Source organism: Asterias rubens, chromosome 6 (genome assembly GCF_902459465.1).
Source record: "Asterias rubens chromosome 6, eAstRub1.3, whole genome shotgun sequence".
In the NCBI taxonomy this organism is placed as follows: domain Eukaryota; kingdom Metazoa; phylum Echinodermata; class Asteroidea; order Forcipulatida; family Asteriidae; genus Asterias; species Asterias rubens.
Window position 1 is genome coordinate 16,687,129 of NC_047067.1, and position 26,861 is coordinate 16,713,989.

Here is a 26,861-nt window from a genome sequence, read left to right on the forward strand (position 1 = left end):
AGTCCCAGAGTCCCAAATGTACGTACATTGAATTTGAGATATCCCGCAATGCATCTTCTATGATTCTGCAAGAATTTGACAATATTGTGCATGTCGACACACAATTAGAAATATACTGCAATATGTATCATGTCATGACTTAGTTTGCAGGACCTATTGTAGCTGTACAAATTTATTGCATCAACAACCTTACTGGTCAAGTACACATTTCATAAATAGCTTAAATTTGTGTTTTTATTATGCAGCTAAGTGTCAAAACCTCCCGAGCGTTCCTCGGCAGACAGGCTTCGGACTGGTCGGCAAATACTGTGTTGCTAAGGACCTCAGACAGTCCGCAGACGAACGACCATGTGCGTGAATAAGCAAGTTGTATTTTCTGGTCATTAATGTTAGTGGCTTGGATATGAGCCGACCGTATGATAAATAAATTCATGTCTCTGCCTTCTGTATTCTGTATTAGATTCTGTATTAAACACATTCCCGATTTTATCCCGGCCCGTAAATAAGATATTCCCATAAATAAAAACATTTCAGCTAAATTGGCAACGATTATGATTTTTTAAATTAAGAGAGATTCATATCAAGAAATGTGTTTTGTTTTAGTCACTAAATACACTGCGTCTGATCCAGGTCATGTTAAACAATTTTGTACCAAGTAGTGTGTGAGATGTCACAGTATCGCAGCACGTGCAGTGCATGTTTATAGGAAGGAGGATGCTTGATCAATTCAAGGGTCAGCTGCGGGAAACGTTTTCAGATCGTTTTGATTATGTTCTCAAACAATCCAAAAGTGGCCGATTATTACGTCTTCAAATAGACATACTATGTTATAAGTATGATGTTACTATCACAAGGAATAAAGGCGATGTTAACCTAATTGTAAAACTTGAAGAATGTTGGCGCGAGTGAGGAGAAAAGTATATACATGGAGGCCTACGTGCAACTTCACCATCAGAGTAAAAATAAATGGCGACTTGTAACATTGAGCTAAATCGCTGTTTTACAGAGCTGAGGTCAGTTGAATTCCACACAAAAAATTGATTTTTGCCCTGCAAAAGTGAAACCTTTGTTTACCACCTGCATTCCTCCGCAGTTCTGCTAGTCAGCGAATCCACAGAGCCGCAGTGGCAATCACGATAATAGTCAGATAAGCTGGACCTCACAGCAGCTGACTGGTCTCTCCGCAGAGCCACCAGAATATTAATGTTTATCGACATGTAAATGAGCCGTTCTGGTCGCATACCTGCCCGGTTGCTATAAACCCTTTCGTTATCAAAGTCCGCAGAATCCTGCAGAAAGGATGCAGAAATGGCACAGCTTGGAGGTTTTGACAAGGCGCCTTACATGGTCATGGAATGGTGTATGGAGAACTATTTTAAGATTAATATGCATAAAATGTTCATATGGCAACATACCTGTTTTCCTTCTTCCGTTGTGAATTATTCCCGAGAGGCAGAAGCAGTCCGGCAAGGCAATCACTAATGTAACCGTTCATCTTCCCAAAAGATACATCTTTAGAATTTTTAATGGCAATCATTCGTTGTAATACTTCATCATTTTGAAAGAGAAGAGTTCCATCTGAAAACCTGTGAGATATAAATGAGTGTAGTTTAGGCATCTTCTTTGAAAAACGGACCATTTTGCAACCTCAAAATGTCAATTATTTTTGACCTTTTCAGATATTTTAAATAATTGTATACATATTAAGGTTTACTAAATTAATGTTCATAGAGCGATAATTCAGTTAGCTTTGATCTTGCTGTGGTAATTTTTAAAAAGTAGAGTCTCCAGCAGTGAAACATGTGGTTATATATTTAATTTAAAAATAACACAAGTAAATCACAAGGAACATTCATTGTTTACTATGATGAGGCCCAACCGATGTACATGTACTTTCAAATAAAATCTGTAAAAAATCAACAAACACCAAACACAGAAAATATAAACTTGACAGAGGAGGGCAAAAAGTTGACAGAAAAACAAAGCAAATGTTGTCTGTAGTTAATTTTTTTTCGGGCACAGCACTACTGTAAATTCCCCCCCCCCAACAGTAGTGTGGGTAGGGTCTACGAACGAATACTTACCTGTAGAGCAAATTACTACAATTACTAAAATTGCATATTCCCTATGCGCCGCTAGGTAATACTAAGACTTTTTTACAACAAGTGCAACAGCGCCCTGCACAATCGCCCTCTTTCTCGGAAACTCATACGTACAAGTATACAAGAACCAAGTATAGTGGGGCAGGCGGGAGGGATGCTCTACAGGTAAGTATTCGTTCGTAGACACTACCCACACTACTGTGGGGGGGGGGGGGGGGGAGTCTACGTCACTCTACTTACCTGTAGAGCAAATTACTACAATTGCATAGACTAGCACCGTTTAGGAAGGCGGTGGGTATACGCAGGACTATTGCACATCATACGATTATTATGGCGTCATGGCAACGAGGCGCGACCGGAAGGAGGCACCAGCTGTTGCAAGAAATAAGAAACGCAAAATATGGGGGCCACATTGTCCGCACACGGCCCGGGGGGTGTCGTCCCAATAGGACAAGGAAAAAACATTATCAATGTTAAACAGTGGCCCCACTACCAGCCAGTCTTCGAGGTTCATGAAGACCATGACCCCGCGCCTCCGTAGAGCAGCCCCGATTGTCTTCACTACCCGGGTGAACACCCGGGGCGAAGTGGACAACCCGAAGGGCAGGGTCGCTACATGACGCTGTTGTACATAGCGTAGGAATTTGCGATCCTCGGGCCTGATGGGCACGTGGAGGTACGCGTCCCTCAGGTCCAAGCTCGCCCCCCACGGCTGTTTCACACGCTGTGCAATGCGCGCTATCTAAGTCATGCAGTTTGTTTGTTGTGCTTTTCGATATTTACTCCACTTACGTTAACAAACGTACATTGGTAGGTAGCCATTGCGCAACCAACCGTACGCTACTCGCCGCATACACGACAGTAAAAGTTGTCAAATTGTCCGTTTTTCTCGTTGCCTTGAACTCTTTTAGGCCTGTAATTCTTCGTAATGAGTTTCCCAGTCAGATTCTACGGAATATTTCTTATAATTGTCAGAATATTTCGAGGTTTAAGTATTTTTGTGGTGCTTTTTCGATCATAGGTTAAATCCACGGGAAAAAAACTTGCTCCAGTAAATCTTGAAATGTCATCAAGTTGAGCATAGTCAGCAAATTTAATCACTACCACTGTATTACTACATAAATTTGACATAATAAAATACTTACTCGGACTTTGGGACATTGGGCAATAATTTAGAAATCATTCGTGAAATACGTAAACATTAAGCATCCCACAACGCAGTTTTGACGAACCATGCACATCAGACGACATTGCTCGCTGGTTAACAAAGGCATCAACCGCGGTACAACACACACTACGCGCATGGTACCAGTTATTTTGCCGTGGGAAGCGCGGGGGTATTGAATATTTAATACAGTATACAGTTTTGTTTATTTGTTGTGATTATGTTACGGTCTTCCGTGAAGAGAGCTGACAACAATTAAAATGCTACAAAGACTTCAGTTCATTTTAAGTGCTTCATAATGATTTATTGCTCTTTCAAACATGAGTTTCAAATTCCACCAGTTAGGATTAACAAAAATATGTAGGGTATGTACAAATCAAGTCAAAACATCAACAAGAAAACCAACAATCTGCAAAGAATTTGTTAAGGAAATTTACACTGTATTTGATGTATGTACATGGGCTGACACTCCTGATCAACACCCTCATCATCTTTGTGAATTATGTGCGAGGAAGGTTCGTCACCAGAGAGCTGGTACTCGTGATTACGGTTTTAAGATTACTTCATCAACACAGCGGATTCAGAAAGACTGGCAAAAACATCTAAGGACAGATGTGATGTGTGTGAACTACTCCAAAAACAATCGCAAGGAGGTCCCAAATCATCATCAACCAAACCCAAAAGAGGACAACCCGTAAAAGTCAACGCCCAACAGATAATTCTTCCATATGACTGTTCATCGGAAAATATTTTCTGCTTTCTGCAAATGCCAACGGCTACCTTACATCAGCAGGTCTCAGCCAGCATAGAAATTATCGGACATATTGAACAAAGTCTGTTTACATGTGCCATTTGCCTGTGTATTTTAAGCAGACCCTGTGTACAGACACCGTGCCAGCACAATTATTGTGCAGTATGTTTGTCAGCTTACTTTACACATCACAAATTGACTGAGCTTAACTGCCCAATATGTATGAAACTGGTCAACTTCAACAAAGTAACAGCAAGTCCAAGGGTTCTTTGTGTTCAGCTTGACAGCTTGGATGTTGCATGTAACAAATGAAGCCAAATTGGCAACATCCACAAAGTTGTGGGTCACACTTGTGAAGTGACTGTTGATGGTCGGCCGAGAGTGACCATAGTAAAACATTCAAAAGTTATCGAGTCCCAGGCGAAAAGCACAAAAACTTTCAGCACCAGAGTAACCGATGCTGCAAGACTGCTAAAATCCCTTGCTAACGATCACCAACAGGGCAATCCCATTCCCCATGAAATAGAGCAAGCCGCTGATAAATGGACTTGGATCAAGCTGAACGAACACAAAGAGAACAAGGCTTATCTTCACACTGGTGGAAGAGTAAGTAATAAATTGTTATTGTTTTAAAGAAAATATTGCCACTCAATAAACAAACTTCAAAACTAAAATATATGTTTAACAGTAAAAGCAGGCTTAACTTTTTTTATAAAAATTGTATGTACAGATAAGAAGGAACTTGTCACGTTTACAAAATTTGTTTTGAAGAATATTTTAAACATTTCAAAACAGGTTTGTTAACTGAACATCATGATTGATTTACTTGATCATGTACATGTAAGTCATTATAATATTGCACAAGTTGCTCCCAAAACATTTCAATTTAAGTTAACAAAACTAAATGTACAATAAATATATGATACGTGTTCTTCAAACATTGCTAACCAGAATTGATCAAACATATAACATTACAAAAATTTAAAAAATTTAAAGAATTACAAATGATTTAAATTGTATTTTCCAGCCTGCGTTAGTTCAGAAAGTGACAAAGACAACCGAGTTAGAGTCTGCTACCAAGAGTAAATCTGATACTGGGCAGAGTACGATGTCAACGAATCAAGCATTAGCTATGATGCGTGACTGCCACCTTGCATGGGACCAGCTTTGAAAGCTGAAAAGGTACATTTGTTTTGTTGGAAATTTATTATTTGTTTTTAGACTATTTGAGTTATATCATTTTTGTAATGCTTTCCGCACTCTCCAATTACACTCTTTGATCACCGACTTAATGTACAATTTGAAATATAAGAACAAGTTAGTATTGTTATGTTTGTATTTTTTGTACAGGTATATCCCTAAAGGCTTCACAATTTCATCAGAAAGAAAAATGAGAAAGCAACAAGACATCGTCATCAAGGATAACCTGTGTGGGGAAATGATCAAGCTTGTGTTTCCTTCCACCAAGGCAGATGGCATCAATGGCTTTAAAACGAAAGAAACCCCTTTTGTTTATATCAACAACCTGCCTTCCCTAACTTTGGACTACCTTGACCGCCTTGACAGGTACATGTATGTACTTATAGGTACAATTTAAGCTGTGCAAGTACATTGTATGCTTGACAATGTTTTTAAATAACAAGTTTGAATTTTTTTATCAACAGTGCTTGGCTTCTGGTGTGGCATGATGGAGTTATTCCGAAGGATGAAGTCTGGTTGAAAATTGGCGGGGACAAGGGAGGGACATCTTTTAAGATGAACTTCCAGATAGTGAATGTGTCTCATCCAAACTCACTCAGCAACACAATTGTGTTCATTGTTTTTGAGGGAAGTGATTCCCTCGTCAATTTGCAATGTACACTCCCCAAACTCATGAGACAGATAGCTGACTTGGCAACAGTAAAGTGGAGGTGAGATGTGTACTTTAACCTGTGATTTTACTACAATTAAGTTAAATAAGTTACATGTAACATTTTCTACAAGATGAAATATGCAAACAATTCACCTTTTTTACCCCTTTGTTTTCTTTGGGTGGCAATCGCTTTTGCAGAGACAAGTCCTTTGGACTTCTATGTTTTGGAGATTACGAGCTCTTGAACAAGACTTACAGCCTTTGTGGTTGCAACGGTAAGTACATGTACATTTCTGGTTTATAATAATAAAATCATGACTTTTATAATTGTGAAAAAAATAATGTAGATTTTAAATTAATTTTAAAATTTTTGTTGCATCGTTACAGCTCGTTACTGTTGCATTTATTGCAAAGCATCCAAAGAAATTATGCAAAAACCCCTAGCTGAACGTGGACTATCCCCTGCACGATCATCGAATGACATTAAAGACAACCACCAACACTTTCTCAAAAGTGGTGCCAAAAGGAGTCAAGCCAAAGATATTTCCTTCAGTGTTGTCAGTGAGCCGCTTATCCCCATAGAAGTTGATCATGTAAGTCAAATGTAACTTAATTAACTTTTATAAGGGGATGTGTTGTCATGATCAAAGCAGGTCTGTTGCAGGTCTGTTGCTGTACATGGGATTATCAACACGCACCGACACGCACACTCTCTGCTTGAAAAGCTAACAATTCCATGTAGAGTCACAGGCCTGCTTTGTTACTATTTAATGACTTACCGGTACTAGTTTGCATGTTTATATACATGTACACATGTATACCTCTTTTGGGAAAGTATGCAACTTTTATGTACATGTTCTTCTACCATTAGGTTATACTTCCCAGTCTTCACATCTCACTTGGAGTTTTTAAGAAGCTCTTTGACCTGTTTGAGAGTGACTGCCACAGATTAGACGAGCACCTCTTCAAGTTGCGAGCTCAAGTGGAAGATGAGGATGAAGATGAGGATGAAGATGAACATCGCGACACTAACTTTGATGTGCAAATTGCCACTTCTGTTCAGCAGCGAAACCACATTGCTCAACAACTGACGAAGAAAAAATCACGCCTTGAAGAACTCGAGGATGATCTACCCCTGTATGTACTCCAGCACACTGAGCAGCAAGATGTGGATGCTGATTTCCGTCAGATGGCAACTGAGACATATCAGTTGAGAGTCGATGTACATGGCCTGGTGAGTTTGCCATGTAAAACACAATGCAGTCTCAAAATTCTTGGAATAATGTTGCAATTTTTCTCTCTTGATTTGCAGTTGCTCCGTGTTCATGAATTTAGCATGCAAAATTATTGCGTCCATTTGTTTTTCACAGGAAATCGAAATGAATCGTGCTGACCTTGCCTATGGAACTGGTCCTGTTGTCAGCTCCTTGGACAAAGTTTTGTCAACGTTTCATGTTCAGCGACAGGCCTACCACGGGAAGTCATTTGTGGGCAACCATGTTCATCGATGCTGCACTGTAAGTACCAACAATATGCATTAAACTCCAAACAAAGTTCAGTTAAATTTATAAACAAAAGCTGCATTTTCCATCAACAGGTTGAAGTCATTGAAGCATTGACTGCGGCTCCAATGAAGGTCATGCTGGAAAATATGACAGATGATGTTCCTCTTGCAGCCCACGAACAACTTCTCAGGGAATCTGCGAACATAAAGAAAAAATACAGTGACATATTTCTTAAGTTCGCAGATGTACATCATGGCATCAACCATGCGAGGGCAATCTCACCAGAAGAAATTAATCAGATTGGTAATCTTTGTTTTATATTCTGCTTTGAAAAAATATACGTTGGTTTTATATATTTTCTGCACTTGGTTTCTGCTACATTGTAGTAAACATTAATAAGCTACAACAAAACTGAACACTAGGATTGACCATTTTTTGGTGCATAGAAACTTTTATAGTGAGAATTTTTTCTGAGCCAACTTTGTAACAAATTCACACAAGACAAGTGGGCTAAAGATGGCATGGAACAATCTGCCGGCTGGATAATCTTTGTGAAAAGTTAACTGGTGTCAGCAACTTTATAATTTTCACTTTCAGTCTTACACTTTGATTGTTATGATAGATAATTACCACTTACCTTTTGTGTTTGTGCTAAATGTAGATATCTGCATCAAAGAATTCCTGAACTCATTCCGTGCATCATTCCCAAGCTCCAACATCTCACCATCTCTCCATCTTTTGGAAGATCATGCCGTCGAGCAGCTGAGAAAATTCCGGGTAGGATTCAGCCTGCTAAATGAACAAGGTGGCGAGCTGATACACACAGACTTCAACAGAACTGGACGAGTGGTGCACGGAATGAGGGATCCCCTTCAACGACTGATGGCTGTCATGAGAAGACACCTTGTGGGCACAACACCAGAAGTGCAGACAAACATCGCCAAAACCTCCAGAAAGCATGAATATTAAAGACAAAATTATAAATTAGTGATGCCAATATTGACCAAGAAAGGGTTTTTAGTTTGAAAGTGTAAAAATCATCACTTCTTGCTTAAAATAACCTGCATGTGAACAGCAAACAAACAACAACTAACATGTGCCGAGTGATAATTAATGTTAAGTACGAAGTCTTTTCGTACAAAAAATACGACATTCAAAAACAAGATCCTATTCATTATTCTTGGTAATTAAATCCCATCATCTATCAGCCAACAACAGCTAAAGCCGGCCCGGTTCATACTTCCTGCAAATGCGAAGCGAATTTGACGTCACAACCCTCCTTTCGCAGCTTTATTCGTAAGTGAGTCAAACAGAGTTCATACTGCTGCGAATTGTTCATTGCGAATGCATGACGCCAACATACGCTTCGCAATTGCATTCGCAGGAAGTATGAACCAGGCTTTATTATAATGCTTCAATTCAACTGAAACAGCTTCTATTTCCGAAATAAAATAAAACTAATGGACCGTCAGAAAGTGTTAATTTATTTTCTTGAGTTGCGAGTTTTTGTTTATAATTAATAAAATAAATATATTATAATTTTTGATAAATTAAATTTAAATTTTAAATTTAATTAAAATAATTATTTTATTACATTAGTAAGTGTTCTGTAAACACAGCACAGTAATTGCTTTGGCCATGAATTGCAATATATAATATGTAACAATTACCCACCCCATCTACCCATCTACCTATCTTTATCCATGATCCCATCAACAGACAAAAAAGAAGTAGGCCTACGTTTACTCGGTTTGTTTTAGGCCAAACGCGTGTATACTGTGAATGTATGTACCAACTGTACATACATGTAGTTTACACACGAAACATGATTCCCACGTGTGCGTGTACAAAAAAACGCAAAAAAAAATCACAAAAGTTAGATGACGATTTGCTAATTAAAACCAAATGTCCCAGACTTACCTTTCACATATCCACTTGAAAAGGTCATTAGATGACAGACTTGCTTGAAGATAGCAACAACAAATGCTCAGGCTTTTTTTAAATGATACAAATCTCACGTCGTTTTTCACATCGGAGCAAGCCACATTTCGCGTCGCCTGGCCGCACACATCGGACTTTTCGAAGTAGTCTCTACGTCAAGAAGTTCAGCGAACAAGCCCACTGAGATTGAAAAAAGACTGTAGCACACGTAACTCAGACAATCCCAAACAAAAATAAACGACTTGACAGTCATAGCCAATGAACGAACAGAATTTGCAGTACGTCACGACATCGACAACTGGCGAGTTTTAGCTTTCGCCCTTTAAATAAACAATGACGTCACGCGTTTTGACAAGCAAATCGCGCTAAGCAACAATAACCGCGAGAGGGCGCACTTTTTTTTGCGTGAAACAGCCGTGCCCCCAGGCGGGTGTGACAATAGATTCGAGAATGGTCCGCAGCGTCTCCATACGGAAGCGCTGCGGACGTATGAATCTGTTGAGGGGTTTCAGGTTTAGGATGGGGTGCCACTCGCCCACCTCCTTCTTGGGAACCAGGAAGAAGGTTGACATGAAACCCGTCCGCGCCCCTTGCATGGGAGGGGCGTAAACTGCTCGTTTCTGGAGGAGGGAGATCTCCCCCTCGAGAACCAACCGCTTCCCCATGTCGGACGGAATCAGCGTGGGCCGAATTATCATGTCCGACGGGGGGGTCCCCGTGAACTCGAGCGTGAGCCGTACTCGAGTGTCTCGAGGACCCACCGGTCGGAGACAACCTGTCCCCAGGACCCCAGAAATTTTTTAAGGTGGCCCCCCCACGGGTCCGTCGGTGGGAGGCCGCCTTGAGGCAAGCGAGTCACTTGCGCCATGCCCCAGGAATCGGGAGTTTGGCGCGTGAAAACCCCGCCCCGATTGAGGGCGCTGGTGTCCCATCTGGGTCGGCGCGGCTCGGACACTAGATTGAGTGTCGGCCCTGCCGCGTAACCCACCACGGGCGGGCCGCTGAGGTTGATGCCGTGGGATGGTATAGGAGGCTTGCTTCTTCGCCTTGGCCTTGGGCGCAGCCGGTTTCTTTAAGTAAATTTTATCTCCCGCCTTGATGCGCTTGGCCTCAGCTTCCATGGATTCCTGGAACTGGCCCGCAAAAAGGTCGGGACCTGTGAGCGGCAAGGCGTCAAAACGCTTGCGCGTTCCCACTGAAGGAAGGAACAGTGCGTCCAACACGTTCGCCCTACGGGAAGACGTAGCCAGGGCGGAAATACGTGAGAACTGGTCCAGGATGGTCCTCAAGCCATCATCAAGGCAGTGCAGGGCAGCGACCACGAGATCGGCAGGAATCGCCAAGTCGCCGTCAGCGCCCAAGGCCAAATACTCAGAAAGGAGTAACAAGAAAGAAGTGGACCGCATCCCAAAACGGGTGGCTGAGTCCAACTTCTTAGCCACTTCCTCCAATTTCCCACGGGCCTTATCGGCGAAGGGACGTTTGGAGGAAGTAGCCCCCCCGGTCGGCAGTGAGTTTGTCCGATGCCGAATCTGGGAGAACGGGCGTCGCAAAATACTTATCGAAATCCCATTGGGGAAAACGATAGTAAGCTTCAGCGCGTGAAGCATGCGCCCGCCATTTCCCTGCCTGCATAACTGCATCCATGCGATCTGTGCAAACACGATCCAGGGGCAGAGTCGGGAAAGTATTCTGGACCGATAGAGCTGGACCCGACCTCTTCTTGAATGACTGGCGTTCAGAAGGAGGGGGGTCGGCCATGGCCGGCAGGTTCAGCGCTTGGATCATGTCCCGCTGAACGAGCCGCAACTGACAACCGCTGCATAGCGGTCAACTCGTCCTCTTCCGGGGACGAGTCATCCCCAGGGGGGCGACTCGTCCCGGGCGAGTGCCCAGTACTATTATCATGGCCCATAGATGAACCCGAGTCAGAGAATACTGACGCGTTGGCACCGGTACCGAGCGGTGGCACAGCGGAGACGCCGGGGCCCTGCTCACGGTATGAGGGATACCGCTACCCGAGGCCACCCACTGGTGGTCGAACGGGACCGGTGCGTCGACCCGGGCCAGGAAACCCGGCGGGGCTGACACGCCATGAAGGGCCGAAAAAACGGGCGGAGCCACTGGGCCATGGCCCTGCTCCAACCTGCCCGTCAGGGAGGCGGTCAACGCCTGAAAGGCCTCCATGAAGTCGGCCCGTGAAAGCGAGTCACCGCGGTGACGTTTGCCCCTGCGGGATTCCCGGGAGGAATCACTGGAGCTCGAAGAGCGCCGTGACCTATTCCCCTTTTTGGCCTTTTTCCCTCGACGGGAAGAAAGGGCTGGGGTAACCTCAGATGTCCCTTCGGACAAGGGTTGTGTCACGGGGACCCCAGAACAACGGGTAAAACCCGAGGATGAGGACGGACCCACCGAGCGCGGTATACCGGGGGAACCCCAGATCGCCGGCTCGGCATGGGCAATCTGCCGACCGACCGCCAGCGCGCCCAGCCCGATGGCATGAGCGGCCGGGTTACGGTCGGCAAACTCAACCCCGTCCCCCACCACGGCCACCGAGGAAGATTCGGTGGGGCTGGATGGGGAATGGCGCACTGAGACACGCGGAGGGGGGACCCCCTCCGTCCGCAGTAGGCCAGTGGGTGGCTTAGCGGCAGGCGTGGAAGACCCCGGAACGGGGTTTCCTTTGCCTGCCTTATTCTTCTTGGAAACGGCCCAGGTAGCAGGTGTTTTCTTGCTTGTACCCGGGCGTTTACCCTTAGACAGGCTGGACCCCTGGATGCTGACCGACGAGGGGAACGGGAAATGTTCCCCCCGAAGTCAACGGGGTCCACGACCGACGCAGCACGCAGGGGCTGCGAAGGTTGGGAGGACTGCGCCGACGACGGACCGTCAACGGCGTAGCCCCCCCCCCCCCCCCCCCCCCCCGAGGAGTCGAGCTGTCCCGGGAAAGGGAAGTATCCCCGGTAGCGACAGTGCGACCCCTCCCTGCCTTTCTAGAACTCATTTTATCAAACTAAGAGTTAACAAAGACGCCACACACACTCTACAAACACGTCTTTATCAAAGTAACAATAATAATAAACACAGTTTATTTATATCTCAAAAGAGACTCGGTTTAACGGGAAAGTAAAACATTTTTAGGGAGCCTAAAAAATTGACGTGTCACCTGTTCGGAGCTAAGAGAGAAAGAGAGCAATTGCGCATGGCGTTCGCGCCGTCGTGCACCGGGCGATGGAGGGCGCTGTTGCACTTGTTGTAAAAAAGTCTTAGTGTTACCTAGCGGCGCATAGGGAATATGCAATTGTAGTAATTGTAGTAATTTGCTCTACAGGTAAGTAGAGTGACGTAGACTCTCTGATTGTTGGAGCCTCTTATATACCTAAAATCTTTTTAAAATAAAAACTTTGTCAAGCGTCCATATTTTTCTTTTTAGGTCAAAAACGTCTGTTACGTAGTAATTTTTGCCGGATTTTAAGTGACAAAATTTACAGATTTGCGTGATGTTCCACAAAATAGACAGACTTTTTCGAAAAATGATGTGTCAGACTTTATTACCTTCGCGCAATCCACATCAAACGTACTTGAACAGAAGTTGATTTAGTTTCCAAAACCTAGCATTCGGAAGAAAGTATTTCCATTGTAAATCATCTGAAAGACATTTTGGTTTTTCATCTGGAGCTATCCAATGGATTCTTGAACATTAGTAAATGCCTCACGTTATTTTCTTGACAGGTATATTTTGTACGAGTATATAAGGTTGCGCAGAAAAACATGTGCTCATCGCGCATTCCGTGAAAACACCGAGGGTGCCTGACTGCAAGCGGATGACTGAGGGGGTACGTCACGTGTCGAAGGTTAAGGGCGATCGACAAATTCAGAAAAACATTGACAGCCAAGGAAAAATTACATCGCTGGAGATTTGAAACATCGATTACTCTGGTAGTTGACCAGGTATCGCAGCAATCATTGTTACAAAATAATTATTATTTAAAGCCATTGTACATTTTCTGAACAGAACAAAAATTAAAAGTTCACAGATAACTTACAGGGTTTACAGAAGGTAATGGTGAAAGACTTCCCTTGAAATATTATTCCATGAAATGCTTTACTTTTTGAGAAAACATTAAACAATGATCAATTCTCGATATCAAGAATAGCGGATTTATTTTAAACACATGTCTTGACACGGCGAAACGTGCGGAAACAAGGGTGGGTTTTCCCGTTAATTTCTCCCGACTCCGATGACCGATTGAACCTAAATTTTTACAGGTTTGTTATTTCATATATAAGTAAGTTGTGATACACAAAGTGTGGGACGGTGGACAATACTGTTTACCGATGTTGTGCGATTGCTTTAAACATGTTTCACTGTATTTTTTTCTAACTTATTGAATGTTTAAAAATTTGTTAGTTCATGTGTTTCTTCTTGTTGATATTTTTGACAGAGAAAAATAACGAAAGAAAAATTACAGATTTTTTTAAATCTTTTAATTTTGTTTTAATTGTTGGACTTTGATTGTCTTTTGCTGTTAAATTACTTGTCAACATCCCCAACCACCTGTCAATATTGCTTAGAATTGTTTGTAAATGTATAAGTTATTTCCCGTTGCTTCACATCTATTACTAAGGGAATAAATGTGTAGCGACGAGTTCTTTCACGGCCGTTTAAAACAGGCAGGGTCAAATTACCGTGTGATAAAGGCCCGAGCTGAAGGCAATTGCATTTATCACATGGCAATTCGACCCTGCAAGGTTTTTTAAACGGCCGTTAAAGAACTAGTCGCTTTTATTCCCATTCATAAACACCTTTTTGGTTAAAAGGCGTAAAATAAAGAAAGAAACTCTGTAAAACTTATCCATTTCCGATGTGCTTGAGCTCTGTATGTTTCTACCTCCATGGTACATGTACGACGTCCGTGTGTTGCATGCCTATTTCCGACAGTTTCTGGTTCCGTTCGTGCGCATGCGCATATAGTCTTGGTGCAACATGTTTTGGTTTTCCTTTCACACACAGTGCGGCCAACTCACTGACAGCCCCTGCATCGCACTAAACAAGAAACGTCTTGCATCAAGACTAGCGCGGAGTATCCGCTCACAACCGGTTATAAACTCACTCACTCACAACCGGTTATTAAAGACAGTGGACACTATTGGTAATTGTCAAAGACCAGTCTTCTCACTTGGTGTATCTCAACATATGCATAAAATAACAAACCTGTGAAAATTTGAGCTTGATTGGTTGTCAGAGTTGCGAGATAACTATAAAAGAAAAAAACACCCTTGTCACACGAAGTTGTGTGCGTTTAGATGCTTGATTTCAAGACCTCAAATTCTAAACTTGAGGTCTCGAAATCAAATTCGTGGAAAATTACTTCTTTCTAGAAAACTATGTCACTTCAGAGGGAGCTGTTTCTCACATTGTTTTATACTATCAACCTCTCCCCATTACTCTTTACCAAGTGAGGTTTTATGCTGATAATTATTTTGAGTATATACCAATAGTGTCCACTGCCTTTAAGCCCCAGAATGCTGCAGAATGATGCTAATGTGTTTGAACGAAGTATAATGAGTTCTCCCGGCAACTATTGTCACTTTATTACATTAGTAATTTCCCTGTCATTTTGTCATGAAGTGTTTAATGTTTAAGTTTCACCCTTTCAGTTTTCAAGAATTACTCTGTATCTCGCTTTGCATTTAAAGCTATTTCATTTGATTGATGCGTTTCACTTTTGTCTCCCCCCCATGGGTGTTTAATAATGTGTATTTTTGTGTTACTTAATGAGGTATCTACAAGTTTGTTATTCATAAATACCTCAGACAGTTTTGCTATTCCTATTGGTGGAAAGCGCGTCACGATGGGGTGTTTAAACGATTGATAATGACCAGCTGGAGCTGTGTTTATAACCGGTTGTTTTTGGACACGCTAGTCTTGGTGCAAGATGTTTCTGTTACGGGTGATGCGGGTGCTGTCAGTGAGTTGGCCGCTCTGTGTGTGAATTTTCCGAGTTTAATTTGTACATTTCATAACATAAATGATTGTTTTTGTGGTAAAACCCCAGAAAGCCAGGGTTCTTTGAAAGTACAATGTATGTGTTCTACAGTTTAATCATGCATATAGGGTCATGTGCAGTTTCCCCATTAACATTTTCCTTTTCCAAAATTATCACCAAAAGCCAGACACAAGAGTGCTTGTATTTTATAGCCGTGTTATGTATATGTTTCTGTGTTTAAAAAATTTTAACTTACTTCTGCATCCAAGTCAAAGATAGCAGTGAGTTGTAATGCTGAAGAGGACTTTCTCCTGAAGCATGAGGACCAACAGCTACCGACAGAATATAAGTCATGGGATACTCGTCTCTTATTTTCTCATACAGAGACGAACCTAATCCTTAAAAAGAAAACGAAAAACCATAGACATACAATTTTGTTATATATAACAAAAATAATATGATCAGCATGACATTCAAATTATGAATGTAACACATCCCAGCTTGAATACAAGCTAGGTTTCAGTTGACTACATAAATCAAGAAAGAAACTCGAACTAGATGGTTCCATGTACAAGTTAATGTAGCCATTTTTGCCGGGGGGGGGGGGGGGGGGGGGTTACATGTAAATGTTAGAAGCAAAACTCAGGTCTCAGCTTCTTTACAAGTTTTTCTGCATGTAGGATATCTTGTTTATCAAACCTGGTTCATGCAAGGGTCACTTTTACTTGTGGGTTGCTATGTAACAGCCCCAAATCTTGTAAACTGCATGCTAGATTCTCTGACATTCCAAACAAATAAACTCCCCAACAGCAGTGTGGAAGGGGTCTACGAATAAATACTTACCTTGTAGAGTAACAACTAGTGCACATTTTCCTTTTGAGGCAGAACAAAATGCTAAGAATTGCACACATAGCATCCTCTCTGCCCAGACTACCCCCCGGACACGTGGTTCTTCCTCTTTTTCTCCATTGCCCCATAGAATTCCCCAAATCAAGGTTGATTTGGGAGTGTGCGAAAAGTGACACTTTCTATTATAAACCTCGAATGTACAATTCCCTAGCCTCACTTGAATTTTGAATTTTGAATTTTGTTTACCACATAGCCTGCATTAGCGCCCTCAAGCATCCGAACCTTCCTTTATGCCACCTCATGTAAGACATCTCGTCCCCTTTTTCTCCAGTGTGAGTAAACAAAAAGGAGAAACAGAGCCCAAGTGGGGAAGGAGGGTGGGAGGTTTAACCGGTAAGTATCGTCTTTCATGGACTCCCAAATCACCTTGATTTGGGAGAGTACTTCACGAACTCCTGTACCTGTTGAACCTACGAATGCACAAATTAGCACTGAAAAACAGAGGAGGGCAGGGCGAGGCATTTAGCTAAGGAGACATTAAAGGTATCAAACTAAAGACGCTGTAAGCTCGTCCCTTCATGTCCTTCCATATCATGAAAATTTAAACATCAAAAGGAACAAAAAGTTGGTACTAAGGACAGAGTTCCAAGGGCCTTGAGGTCTGACATATTATCACTGCTGAGGGAATCACTGATGAGGTGTAACTAAACTTAAAGAGACCTGAGCAACCTCCCCATGTGTTCGTATGACGCAAGAAGTGAAGGTTGTGCGAGACTATGAAGCTGCATGCTGTTTGGAGAATGTCCTGCAGTGGGACTCCTTCCGTGAAGGACAGGGAAGATGATACAGCCCTAGTCTCATGGGCATGGATACGACTGTCAGGATTGGTGGGCCAGTCAGAGCTAGATGATTTGATTGCTTTTATAATCCAGAGTGAGATGGTGTCTGGTTAGACTAGACCACGTTGTTGGAGAAACCATTTGAGTGCCCGAACTGTACACCACAATTTATCCTTTGACACCGTAAAAACTTATTTGAAAAAAATATCTGGTGGCTGATAGGATGGCAATTGGTTTTTCGTAAGAAAGGATATATGAGGGATCAGACGTATCTGATTCAGTTCCCAAGAGTTAATGCCCTGAGTTCACTACAACGTCTTGCTGTAGCTACAGCCACCAGAAAAAAAAACGTCTTAACAGAAAGGTTAAGCAAAGAACTGTGACCCATAGACTCAAAGGGTGATTGTGAAAGTGATTGCAAGACCTGACTGAGATCCCAAGAGGGAAATAGTTTCCTGCGGGCAGGACGTGTTACGAACATATTTGCAGTTGCTGGACCAAGGCCTTAATTACTGAATAGATGGTTGACCCATCCCATCCTGGAAACTATCATGAACAGCCCAAAAAGCTGCTCAATATCCCCAAGCAGTAGCCAAAATTAGGCCTTGTTGGAACAGTTTGCGGAGAAAATCACCTATCTGTCAAACAGATGCTTGGCAGGGATCAATAGATCTGTCCTGGCACCTATTGTGATTATGTCGTAAGCCGGGTTGACAATCGCCGAACCTTTGCTGCCAAGAATGCAGCGATTGTTGAAAGGCCAGCTGAGCAGGGAGATTTAATCGTGCACCAGCGCACTGGTATAGCGTATAAGTTAAAGGCTTGTAGTTCCTTGACAACAGTGGACAGGCTTTTCTTTTCTTTTTTTGCCACTTTAGAAACAATAAAAGAGAGCATCATTCTACTATTCTCGAGGCACTTTCTTTGACCAATGCAGAAAGAGACAAAATGCATCGGCAATAGGGAAATCTAAAACAAAACCCCTGCCGCATTTGTATGCAACTGCAAGGATTAACCATACTTTCTCTGTAGATTGACATACGATGACCCAGTGGGATGGCATCTTTTATTTAACTGTTGCTATGAGACGGGATCATGGAGAACGGAGTCAGGCTTTAGAGCACGTGGGACGGGGAGAGGGAAGTGACAGGGGGATGGGGGAACGGCACCTTTTATTTAACTGTCGCTATGGGACTGGATCATGGAGAACGGAGGCAGGCTTTAGAGCACGTGGGACGGGGAGAGGGAAGGGGCAGGGGGACGGGGGAACAGCACCTTTTATTTAACTTTTGCTATGTGTGGGTGTGCATTTGTGTGTGTATGTTATTGGATCTCCTCTTTGGATTCCGCATAAAACCTCGCCAAATTACACAAAAGAAAGGAGCTGACTTTGTCTGGACACTCATCTATTTTTGTAACAAAATCCGTTTAGAATTGACAGATTTATGAGCAAAAAAACACCAAAATGTGTGGGGTTTTGTGCGTCGCTTTCACTGTTGCTATGGGGCGGGATCATGGAGAATGGAGGCAGGCATTAGAGCACGTGTGACGGAGATGGGAAGGGGCAGGGGGACGGGGGAATGGCACCTTTTATTTAACTTTTGCTATTGGGCGGGATCATGGAGAACGGAGGCAGGCATTAGAGCACGTGGGACGGGGAAAGGAAGGGACAGGGGGACGGGGGAACGGCACCTATCACGCAGCTCCATTTTTTCAGGAAACTTGCATCCATCCTCCTGCAAATTATGACAAACTGAATAAAACACGCCTTAATGGGGGGAGGGAGGGTGGATGTGATTGGAAGTTGAATAGTTATAATATTTATGATATTTTACAATTGTTTTTGATCTACATCATAAAAATTGTAAACAATTCCTGCAAGGCTCCTCGGCTTACATTAAATCAAGGCCTTTAGGAGCCTTGTGCCAAATATGGTGCTTTTATTCGCCAAGTAATGGTGACCTTTATACATGTATTTTACACTAAGCAACCTAACTATTCGGCAAAATGATAAAGCTACACTAAAATCACAGGGATATTTTAACCAAAAATATAACAAATTATTAGGTTGAATAGTAATATACAACCGAATTACTGGCGGCGGAACACTTTTTAAAATGGGGGCAATTTTTGTTCCCTATGTGTTGTTTTGTCCATTGCACAACATATGATATGTACAGGTTATGTTGGGCTCACAATTTAGAAATGGTAACACTATCAGTTTAAATATAATAATAAAACTATTATAATGGGGGATAAAAAAAAAGGGGGAAAATAAAATAGTTCGCGCACAGACTCCTGAACATGCAATCTTTTGTTTTCATAGTGACGACCGTTGACCACCTGGGCATGATATACATAGTAGCTATTAACAAAATATATAATTGTTCACACATGTAGGCGTCAGTGTACATGTGCGCATCAACAGAGTTTTTATTAAAATCTGTGGGTCTGTCGGTGAAATCGTTTCATAACTTTTCAATCGCTGTCATCAAATATGAACTATTTAGTAAACAAGAAATATTTTAGGGGCCTTATAAAGATGACATCAGGTAATTATCAAGTGTTTGGCAAGCGCTATTCAAATGGGACACTACTATACTACAACAAATCGGACGGTCCTGACCGTGACCCCCACTGTAGCCAGAAAAAAAGTTCAAGAGTCCGGTATAGTATTATCATCCTGACGAGAAAAATAATGGCCTTATTACCACTCCCGTTTCAATCCAGTAGCAGATCGAGTCTTTATTTAATAAATAAAGGCTTAAATAACTTAGTGGTATTCCTAGGCCTAAAACATGGGGGTTTAACATTGAAAGTATGCATTTGGCCCATTTTCTTTTGGCCCGTTGAGGCCGAGTATGGCACGGCTAGGTGAGCAGGGACACACTCGCATCGCACAACAAACCAGCGCACTGCTGACCGGTTGGTCTTGCACTATACAGCGGGCTGGTGTCTGGAGATGGCAATTAACGCGCCTACGATTAGCAAAATTGCTGGAGTTTTTTGTTAACTAAAAAAGATTATTTTGAGAAATATAAAGGTGTGATTATAATTAAAGAACAGGTTGTCAGCAAAGCCTTGTTACTTTTGGTTTTTTTAAGCTCAAAAGTGTGGGGGGGGGGAAAATCTACACTTTTCAAAAGTGGGGGAAGGGGCAGAGTGTGATGGGCTAAAGTAGAAGCTTGGCCCACAAGCGAATTCCTTTTTGGACGATCTTTCCCCTTAATTTTTGCCCTAAATAAATGTCTTTTTATCAACAGCACATTAATTGCTTAGTAATTTGAGGATTGGCTTAATGTCCAGGCATGAGAATCTTCCGGTTTAAACTGGAATTCCGGTGTTTTCTCTTTCAAATTTGTGGTCTTCAAGTCCAGTCAGAATTTGATATCAAACAAAATTGGGGGGGGGGGGGGGAGGGGGGTTGGTTGTATTGAATTTGTAAGTCCGCTCCAAACAAATTCTGATGTCGATGAAATTTAACCTAACAATGCTGTTTTTATTGGAAACTATTCGGGAAGTGGATAAGCTGTTGAAATTTAGGAGTTAGGGTTGATAATAATAGTAAAATTGTTCTATAAACCTGATGATTACATGTGCGAATTTGAAAGATACTGTAAAAAGAATAAATGTGTATTAACACTCATCCAAACAGATACATGTAATTCCTCTATAGTAGAAGAGAAAATATTTCATTGAACTGAGTGAACACTTATTTTCTGTCGGTATTCAATTATAGGTACACTGCATTTGTTAAAGTTGGACTGTGATGCAAATACTAATAGTGGTAAATTTGTACTTGTAATTTGACCTAACAATGGTGTTTTTATTGTCAAATTACTTTTGGCACTGTTTTGGAATGTCTGCTCTAGTACTGCTAAGATCTCTGATGGCAATAGTCTCAGGACAAAAACATGGATTTCACAAAGCACTCTTAACCTTAAGATCATCAGTTGCTTGCCACAGTTATTTGTATTGTACTATTATTGCATCCCTCCACTTATCCCAGCCCCCCCCCCCCCTCCCTTCACACCACGCTGTAGCAAACCTAGCATGCAGCAAACCTAGCCTGAACATCCGACTTTGAGGCGCTTGTTCTATTGTGGACTTAACAGATTGTACTAATTGGGCATCTATTTAAAGCTGCACTTTCATACCTTGAACTCTTTCATCCAAAAAAAGGGCGTGAATTAATTCAAAATTTGAAATACGAAGAAACTATAAAAAAAAATTGAAACCCATTAGTATGATCACCAGACCTTACAAATGCCACAAGAACAATTTAAAAATTTTTAAATCTTTTTGTTTTCACACTCCCATCACTCAACAGCCCTATTATATACTAGAAAATGGGTTGTGCGACAAGCGACTCATTTTTGTAGAGCCCATCACATTTGCTTGCTAACATTAGAATGCATGCCAATTATACTCAAACATACAAATACCTGATCCTGTCCCGCCACTTAAACTGTGGACCATGACAGCACCACAATAGCAATCACAGAGTTCCACTTCCCTTCGCAGAGCCTCAATTGTTTGTGTCATCATCTCACTTTCACGATCTCCATAGCCATGGTAACCTTTAAAAACAGAGACAATCATTTGACCTCTTAGTTAATGCAATGAAGGATATTTGCACTGATAAAATAAGTGTTGGGGCATTTTTTTTTTTACTCCACTTGGCTCGTATTCACCATCATATAAATTTTGGAGCAGTGTACATTTTGGATGGTGTTCCCAACATCAAGTTGTCAAACAGAGTCTGGAAACACAGCCAAAACCAAGACATGGGGGTTGTTCTAAGAACCCCTACAACCAACGACTTTTCAACATCCGCCCCATAATCAAAACCTGTCCCAATTCCAAATTCATAAAACATGGCTTTACGGCCAAGTAAAAATAAAGTCCCCAATTTAGAACTCACAGCGTGCGATCAAGCGCAGAGCAGGGCGACCAATAGGTTACACACCTATATTCCGACACCCCTATGTTCCGACAACTCAGCCTATATTCCGACATCCCTATGTTCCGACACCCCTATATTCCGACACCCCTATATTTCGACACCTCTATATTCCGACAACTGAACCTATATTCCGACACCCCTATCTTCCGACACCCCTATACATGTATTCCGACACCCCTATGTTCCGACAAGTTATTTTCGCAAATTATTACTCTGTTGACTATTAACAAAAACACAACTTGTATTACAGGTTTCCTGGCGAATTTTAGCCGGTAATCAAGTTTGAACATTCATAAGTTGAATTTGTACTATTTTTAAAAAGTAATTGAATCAAATTAAGAAGATCGAATCACTCATGAATTTGGTGCTTGTGTTTCATTTGCTTTGTGGTTATAATTCATTTTATCAACTAAATGATCAAATGCTTTATACTCAGCATAAGGCTGGGTGGTGCATGTTGTTGCGCATAAATGGTGGGGTGACTGGTGGCCAGTCTATGTGAGTTAAGCAATTCTGAGCATTAACAGGTCATGTGACTGGTTGGGTGGCCTCTGAGGGCTATTCGCATGGATACAAGGGATTCACCAGTGTGGGTTGTTAACCAATCAGCAAGTAGCTGTGGTCAGTATCAGGTTTTTGATTGGGTAAGGGCATTGGCCAATCATAGGTTTAGATTTCAACTTCTAACCAATGGGGTTACATTATCTAAGAGGGTCTTTTTGGAGGGAAAAGGGTTAAACATCACTTTTGTCACAGTTTTTGTTGGGGATACAACAACAAAAATTCCCACCACCTCCCCTTTGCTCCGCCAGTTTGGTATGGAATTTTTGGCTGAAAAATGACAGGAATATCAGTGATGGGGGGTAAATAGGCTGTCGGGGAAAGTTACTTGTCATTCTAATCATAAACCAAATATTATAATATTCATTATTAATAGTGCCTTTCAGTTCCCAAAGGCTATTTTACATTTCCCCTCGAGCGTTCCAACTTGGGGAATTAGAATTATGCCATGGGTACAATACAGTAGGTAATTCATCAATTGGCATTTTATTAGTAAATAGCGCCTTTCATTTTTGTTAGGGCTAGTTTATCCCCTCGGGCGTTCCAACGTGGGGAAACTTTTAATTGTTAACTTTGTATAGTTAATAGGAGTGTAACCTGTACCAACTTACATGTAGATTAATAATAAGTCAAGTTTATCCCCTCAGGCGTTCCACTTTGGGGGAATTTAGGGTATATATATATTTCAATTGTTTGTTGGTAATTTTAGGCAAGGTGCGTTATGTGTGTGTTGTTTTCTGTGGAGGTCATGTAATGTTCAGTCTAATATGGTCATGTGACCTATCGTGGTATGTTTTGTTAATGGGATATGGAAAATTAAATCCATATTGGAAGGACAAGGTTTCTCCTTTGGATGGCCACAATTTATGTTGGTTGGATGGGTGAAGGCGTCCATTTTAAATGTGAAAAGTTGTATTTTATGTATGTTTTGTTTGTCCACGTGCAGGTGTTTGTGTGTACATATGTTTAGTCGGTTTGCCCTGTGTTTGGCATCGTGCTCCTTGCCAAATAATATGTTTTATGACAATCTTTTTGAGTGGCAATAAACCCAGCTTTAAGCGTTTATTGCGCCGATGTGTAATTTCTTTCATTTGCCCCCCCCCCCAAAAAAATAGTTCTAATAATAATAATAACAATTATTAATAATACTCAATAATTAATTCCTACCCCCCCCCCCCCCCCCCGTCCCATTTACTCAGCCCTCTTTGTACTAAACCAAAGTTTCTGCAGCAGAATAACCCTTTTAATGTAAACTAGCGGGATGCCGTGCTTCGCGCGGCACCACGCTAGATGAGGAGGATTCTAGTATATACAAATGTTGTGAAAGGTAATGTGGGGTAAGGGAGGTATTCTTAAAGGTAATAATCATTTCGTAGGATTGGATTAGAAATTGTATTTATAATCGGCACGGAATATTGTCATTTGTTGTATTTTGATAAATTATTGTTGAGCGTGCACAACATAGTTGTGAAACGCCGCCTCCCCTCCTAACCTTCTCTCTTGTGTTCTCCAACTAAAGGAATTGGTGTTTGTTTCTGGAATTGAGCTTTAATATTGGGGAAGGGTGTACTTATGGTTCGGCATGATATGTAGGGTTTTTCGTGATATTTTAGTGTTGATCGAGCGGGCCAACGCATTATCTGTATAAATATGGATTATTTTTCGCCTCTTTTACGCATAGTTTTGATTCAATCGGCTTTTGTCATTGTATTAATTTTATTCACTGCACTGAGTATTTCATCGCTAAGATGACTGTAAGGGTAATTACTTAGTCGACTAAAAATATAGCACGTACACTGCTATAATGACACACTTACTTTATTGTGTCGAGCACATTGGGTATATAATTCAAATATTGCCGACAACAGGCGGTCTTTGTCAAAGAGCCAATCAGACAATTGTATATCACGATGAATTTGGAATCAGCAGTGGTATTTGGTTCCCTCCGCAACAAATCCGAAGTCACCGATAGCCAAGGATTTACTCGACTAAAGGCTCGCAAGAGTCTGGTGTGTCCCCCCCCCCCCAACAATAATCACCGTTGCTAATAGCAGAGGAGATATCCGACTAAAAAGGCTTGTATGAAAGTGGTACCCTCTTGCTATAATATGATTTGCTACTTTGTTTCCAATAACGTTCACACAATTTTAGAATCTTAGGCTCCCATCGTGATTTAATGAGCGTACGTCAAACGACGCATACAAAGTTGTTTTTACCACCGCTTTTGGGGAGTAACAGAGCGTCGGCCTCTCTCATATCAATTAATTCTCATGTAAACTTTCTGGTCAACATCCGCCGTGGCGTGCGCCCCGCGTGACGAAGTCCCCTGGTAAAACATCCAACCCGACGGCCGATTGCTTAATACCGTAAAATGGATTTGGCTAATGCACATCCTGAGTCCTGACCAAAAGTGCTTTAAGTTTGTTGCTTCAGAACTTTGACCAATGGAATGTCCGTTTACTGCTTCAAAACAGCCGTTGATGTTTCACAAAGTTCGTAACTCTGAAAGCATACTATTCTTAAACGGTAATTTCGTGTACTCTTTTGAAGAACTGACAAAACCTATATGAAAAGAATCAGTAATGTATTATCTTTCTTCTTGAAAATGTTGCAACTTTTGTGTGTATGCGTTCTGTATGTGGGGGGGATGACATATGGACTGTACCACCGATGGTACAGGGTTATTTTTATATGGAACAAATCAAGTTATTAACAACAATGGGTTGCTGTTTGATGCGTTTAAAAAATGCTGGAAAGTTGGGTAGGCCTACATGAGTGACTTCATTATAATAAACACATCCTGTACAGATGCAAGTATTTTTGTTTCTCATAAAGCCTTTTTATTTATTTTTTTAATAACACGTGAAATTAAACCCCCCTGTAAAAAATGGTATATACACAATGTAATTTACCCTCTGCATGCTCTGCGAAACATCAATGAGTCACTCTGGAATGTTAATGGGAGTCCGAGGTCGCCACCCACTTCAAACCTAAATAGGTGGCTCTGTGTGCAGCCTACGGCTTCCCCCGTCGACCAACAGGTGGCCCTTATCAAAACCAGACAACCACACATGTAAGGAGATATCGCTCGTGACTCCAGCCAATCATACAACTCGTAAGAGGGAGTTCGGGTCAGGGTTTTGTAGGCTTGCAACCCGACGACGTCTGAAACGACACAATCGTGTTGAATTCCACAAGGATGCCATGCCACTGGACCTTCTAATTTCAATCCAAGATGGCGCGGGTTACGGCTTTAATAGTATAGATCATACTTGCACCGTTTTTCTTGAAAAAATGGCTAACACAAAATGTTGGTGCAGGTTGTCGGAACATAGGGGTGTCGGAACATAGGGGTGTTTGGATTGTCGGAATAAATGGGTGTCAAAATATAGGGGTGTCGGAATATAGGGGTGTTGGAATATAGGGGTGTCGGAACATAGGGGTGTCGGAACAATAGGTTGAGTTGTCAGAACAAAGGGGTGTCGGAACATAGGGGTGTCGGAATATAGGGGTGTCGGAACATAGGGATGTCAGAATATAGAGCAGTCACCGACCAATAGACCAACCATACATCGCATTTCTGTCAGATGTAGCAATAGAAATTTTGTGTTTTGTTGTCAATGAGTTATGTGCCAGTCTGTGTAGATTTTTTTATAATAATAATAGTATTTGGTTTTTACATAGCGCTTTATACAACATGTCTCAAAGCGCTTCCAACATTACCCTGCTGGGGCATTTCATTCCTTGAACCATCTCAGCTCCTTTGGGAGTATACAGCCTGTGCCGCCAAATACATAGCGCCATAAGCTAAACCAACCACAAGAACTATCTCTGCCCTCACTGGTACCCATTTACCCCTGGGTGGAGCGAAAGCAATTACAGTAAAGTGTCTTGCTCAGGGACACGACCGGGATTTGAACCCACACTCTGCTGAACAGAAACACCAGAGCTTGAGTTCAGTGCTCTTATCCAATAAAAACTACAAACAACAACATTAGTGCAGTTGCACTTGGAAACGGGGCATGCAGTTGCACTTGGAAACGGGGCTGCCTCGTTATCATGTCGAGTTGGCCATAATCTAGTCGGGCGATTTGCACATTATCTTATTGCACATTATCTTATTGCACATTATTTTATTGCACATTATCTTATTGCACATTATCTTATTGCACATTATCTTATTCTTATTGGGTCGGATATGCCGCAATTTTTTCTGTGCACCAAACTTGCCACAGGACCTGTTCTCAGCCAATCAAGCGTAGTTTGCTTTGTGATGTATAGGAGGCGCAACAAGCAATTGGGTACACTAGGGGAAGATGGGACACGGGGTAAGATGGGAC

The 26,861-nt window shown here is 41.9% G+C and overlaps 2 protein-coding genes across 3 annotated transcripts in view; one reads left to right on the forward strand and one right to left on the reverse strand.

The window, feature by feature from the left end:
- LOC117291099 (tubulin delta chain-like) overlaps positions 1 to 26,861 on the reverse strand; it is a 150,032-nt gene that overhangs the window by 48,662 nt on the left and 74,509 nt on the right. For both annotated transcript variants that reach the window (XM_033772625.1, XM_033772627.1), the window contains 3 exons: positions 21,440 to 21,574; positions 15,563 to 15,704; positions 1,416 to 1,586 (listed from right to left, as the gene is read on the reverse strand). In XM_033772625.1, coding sequence (XP_033628516.1) covers positions 1,416 to 1,586; positions 15,563 to 15,704; positions 21,440 to 21,574 — 448 coding nt within the window. The remainder of the gene's footprint in view (positions 1 to 1,415; positions 1,587 to 15,562; positions 15,705 to 21,439; positions 21,575 to 26,861) is intronic.
- On the forward strand, positions 6,367 to 8,725 carry LOC117291100. The gene is made up of 4 exons (XM_033772628.1): positions 6,367 to 6,463; positions 6,742 to 7,387; positions 7,468 to 7,678; positions 8,037 to 8,725. Exons 2-4 carry the CDS (start codon positions 7,196 to 7,198, stop codon positions 8,342 to 8,344), a joined length of 711 nt encoding a protein of 236 aa, XP_033628519.1. The 5' UTR covers positions 6,367 to 6,463; positions 6,742 to 7,195; the 3' UTR covers positions 8,345 to 8,725.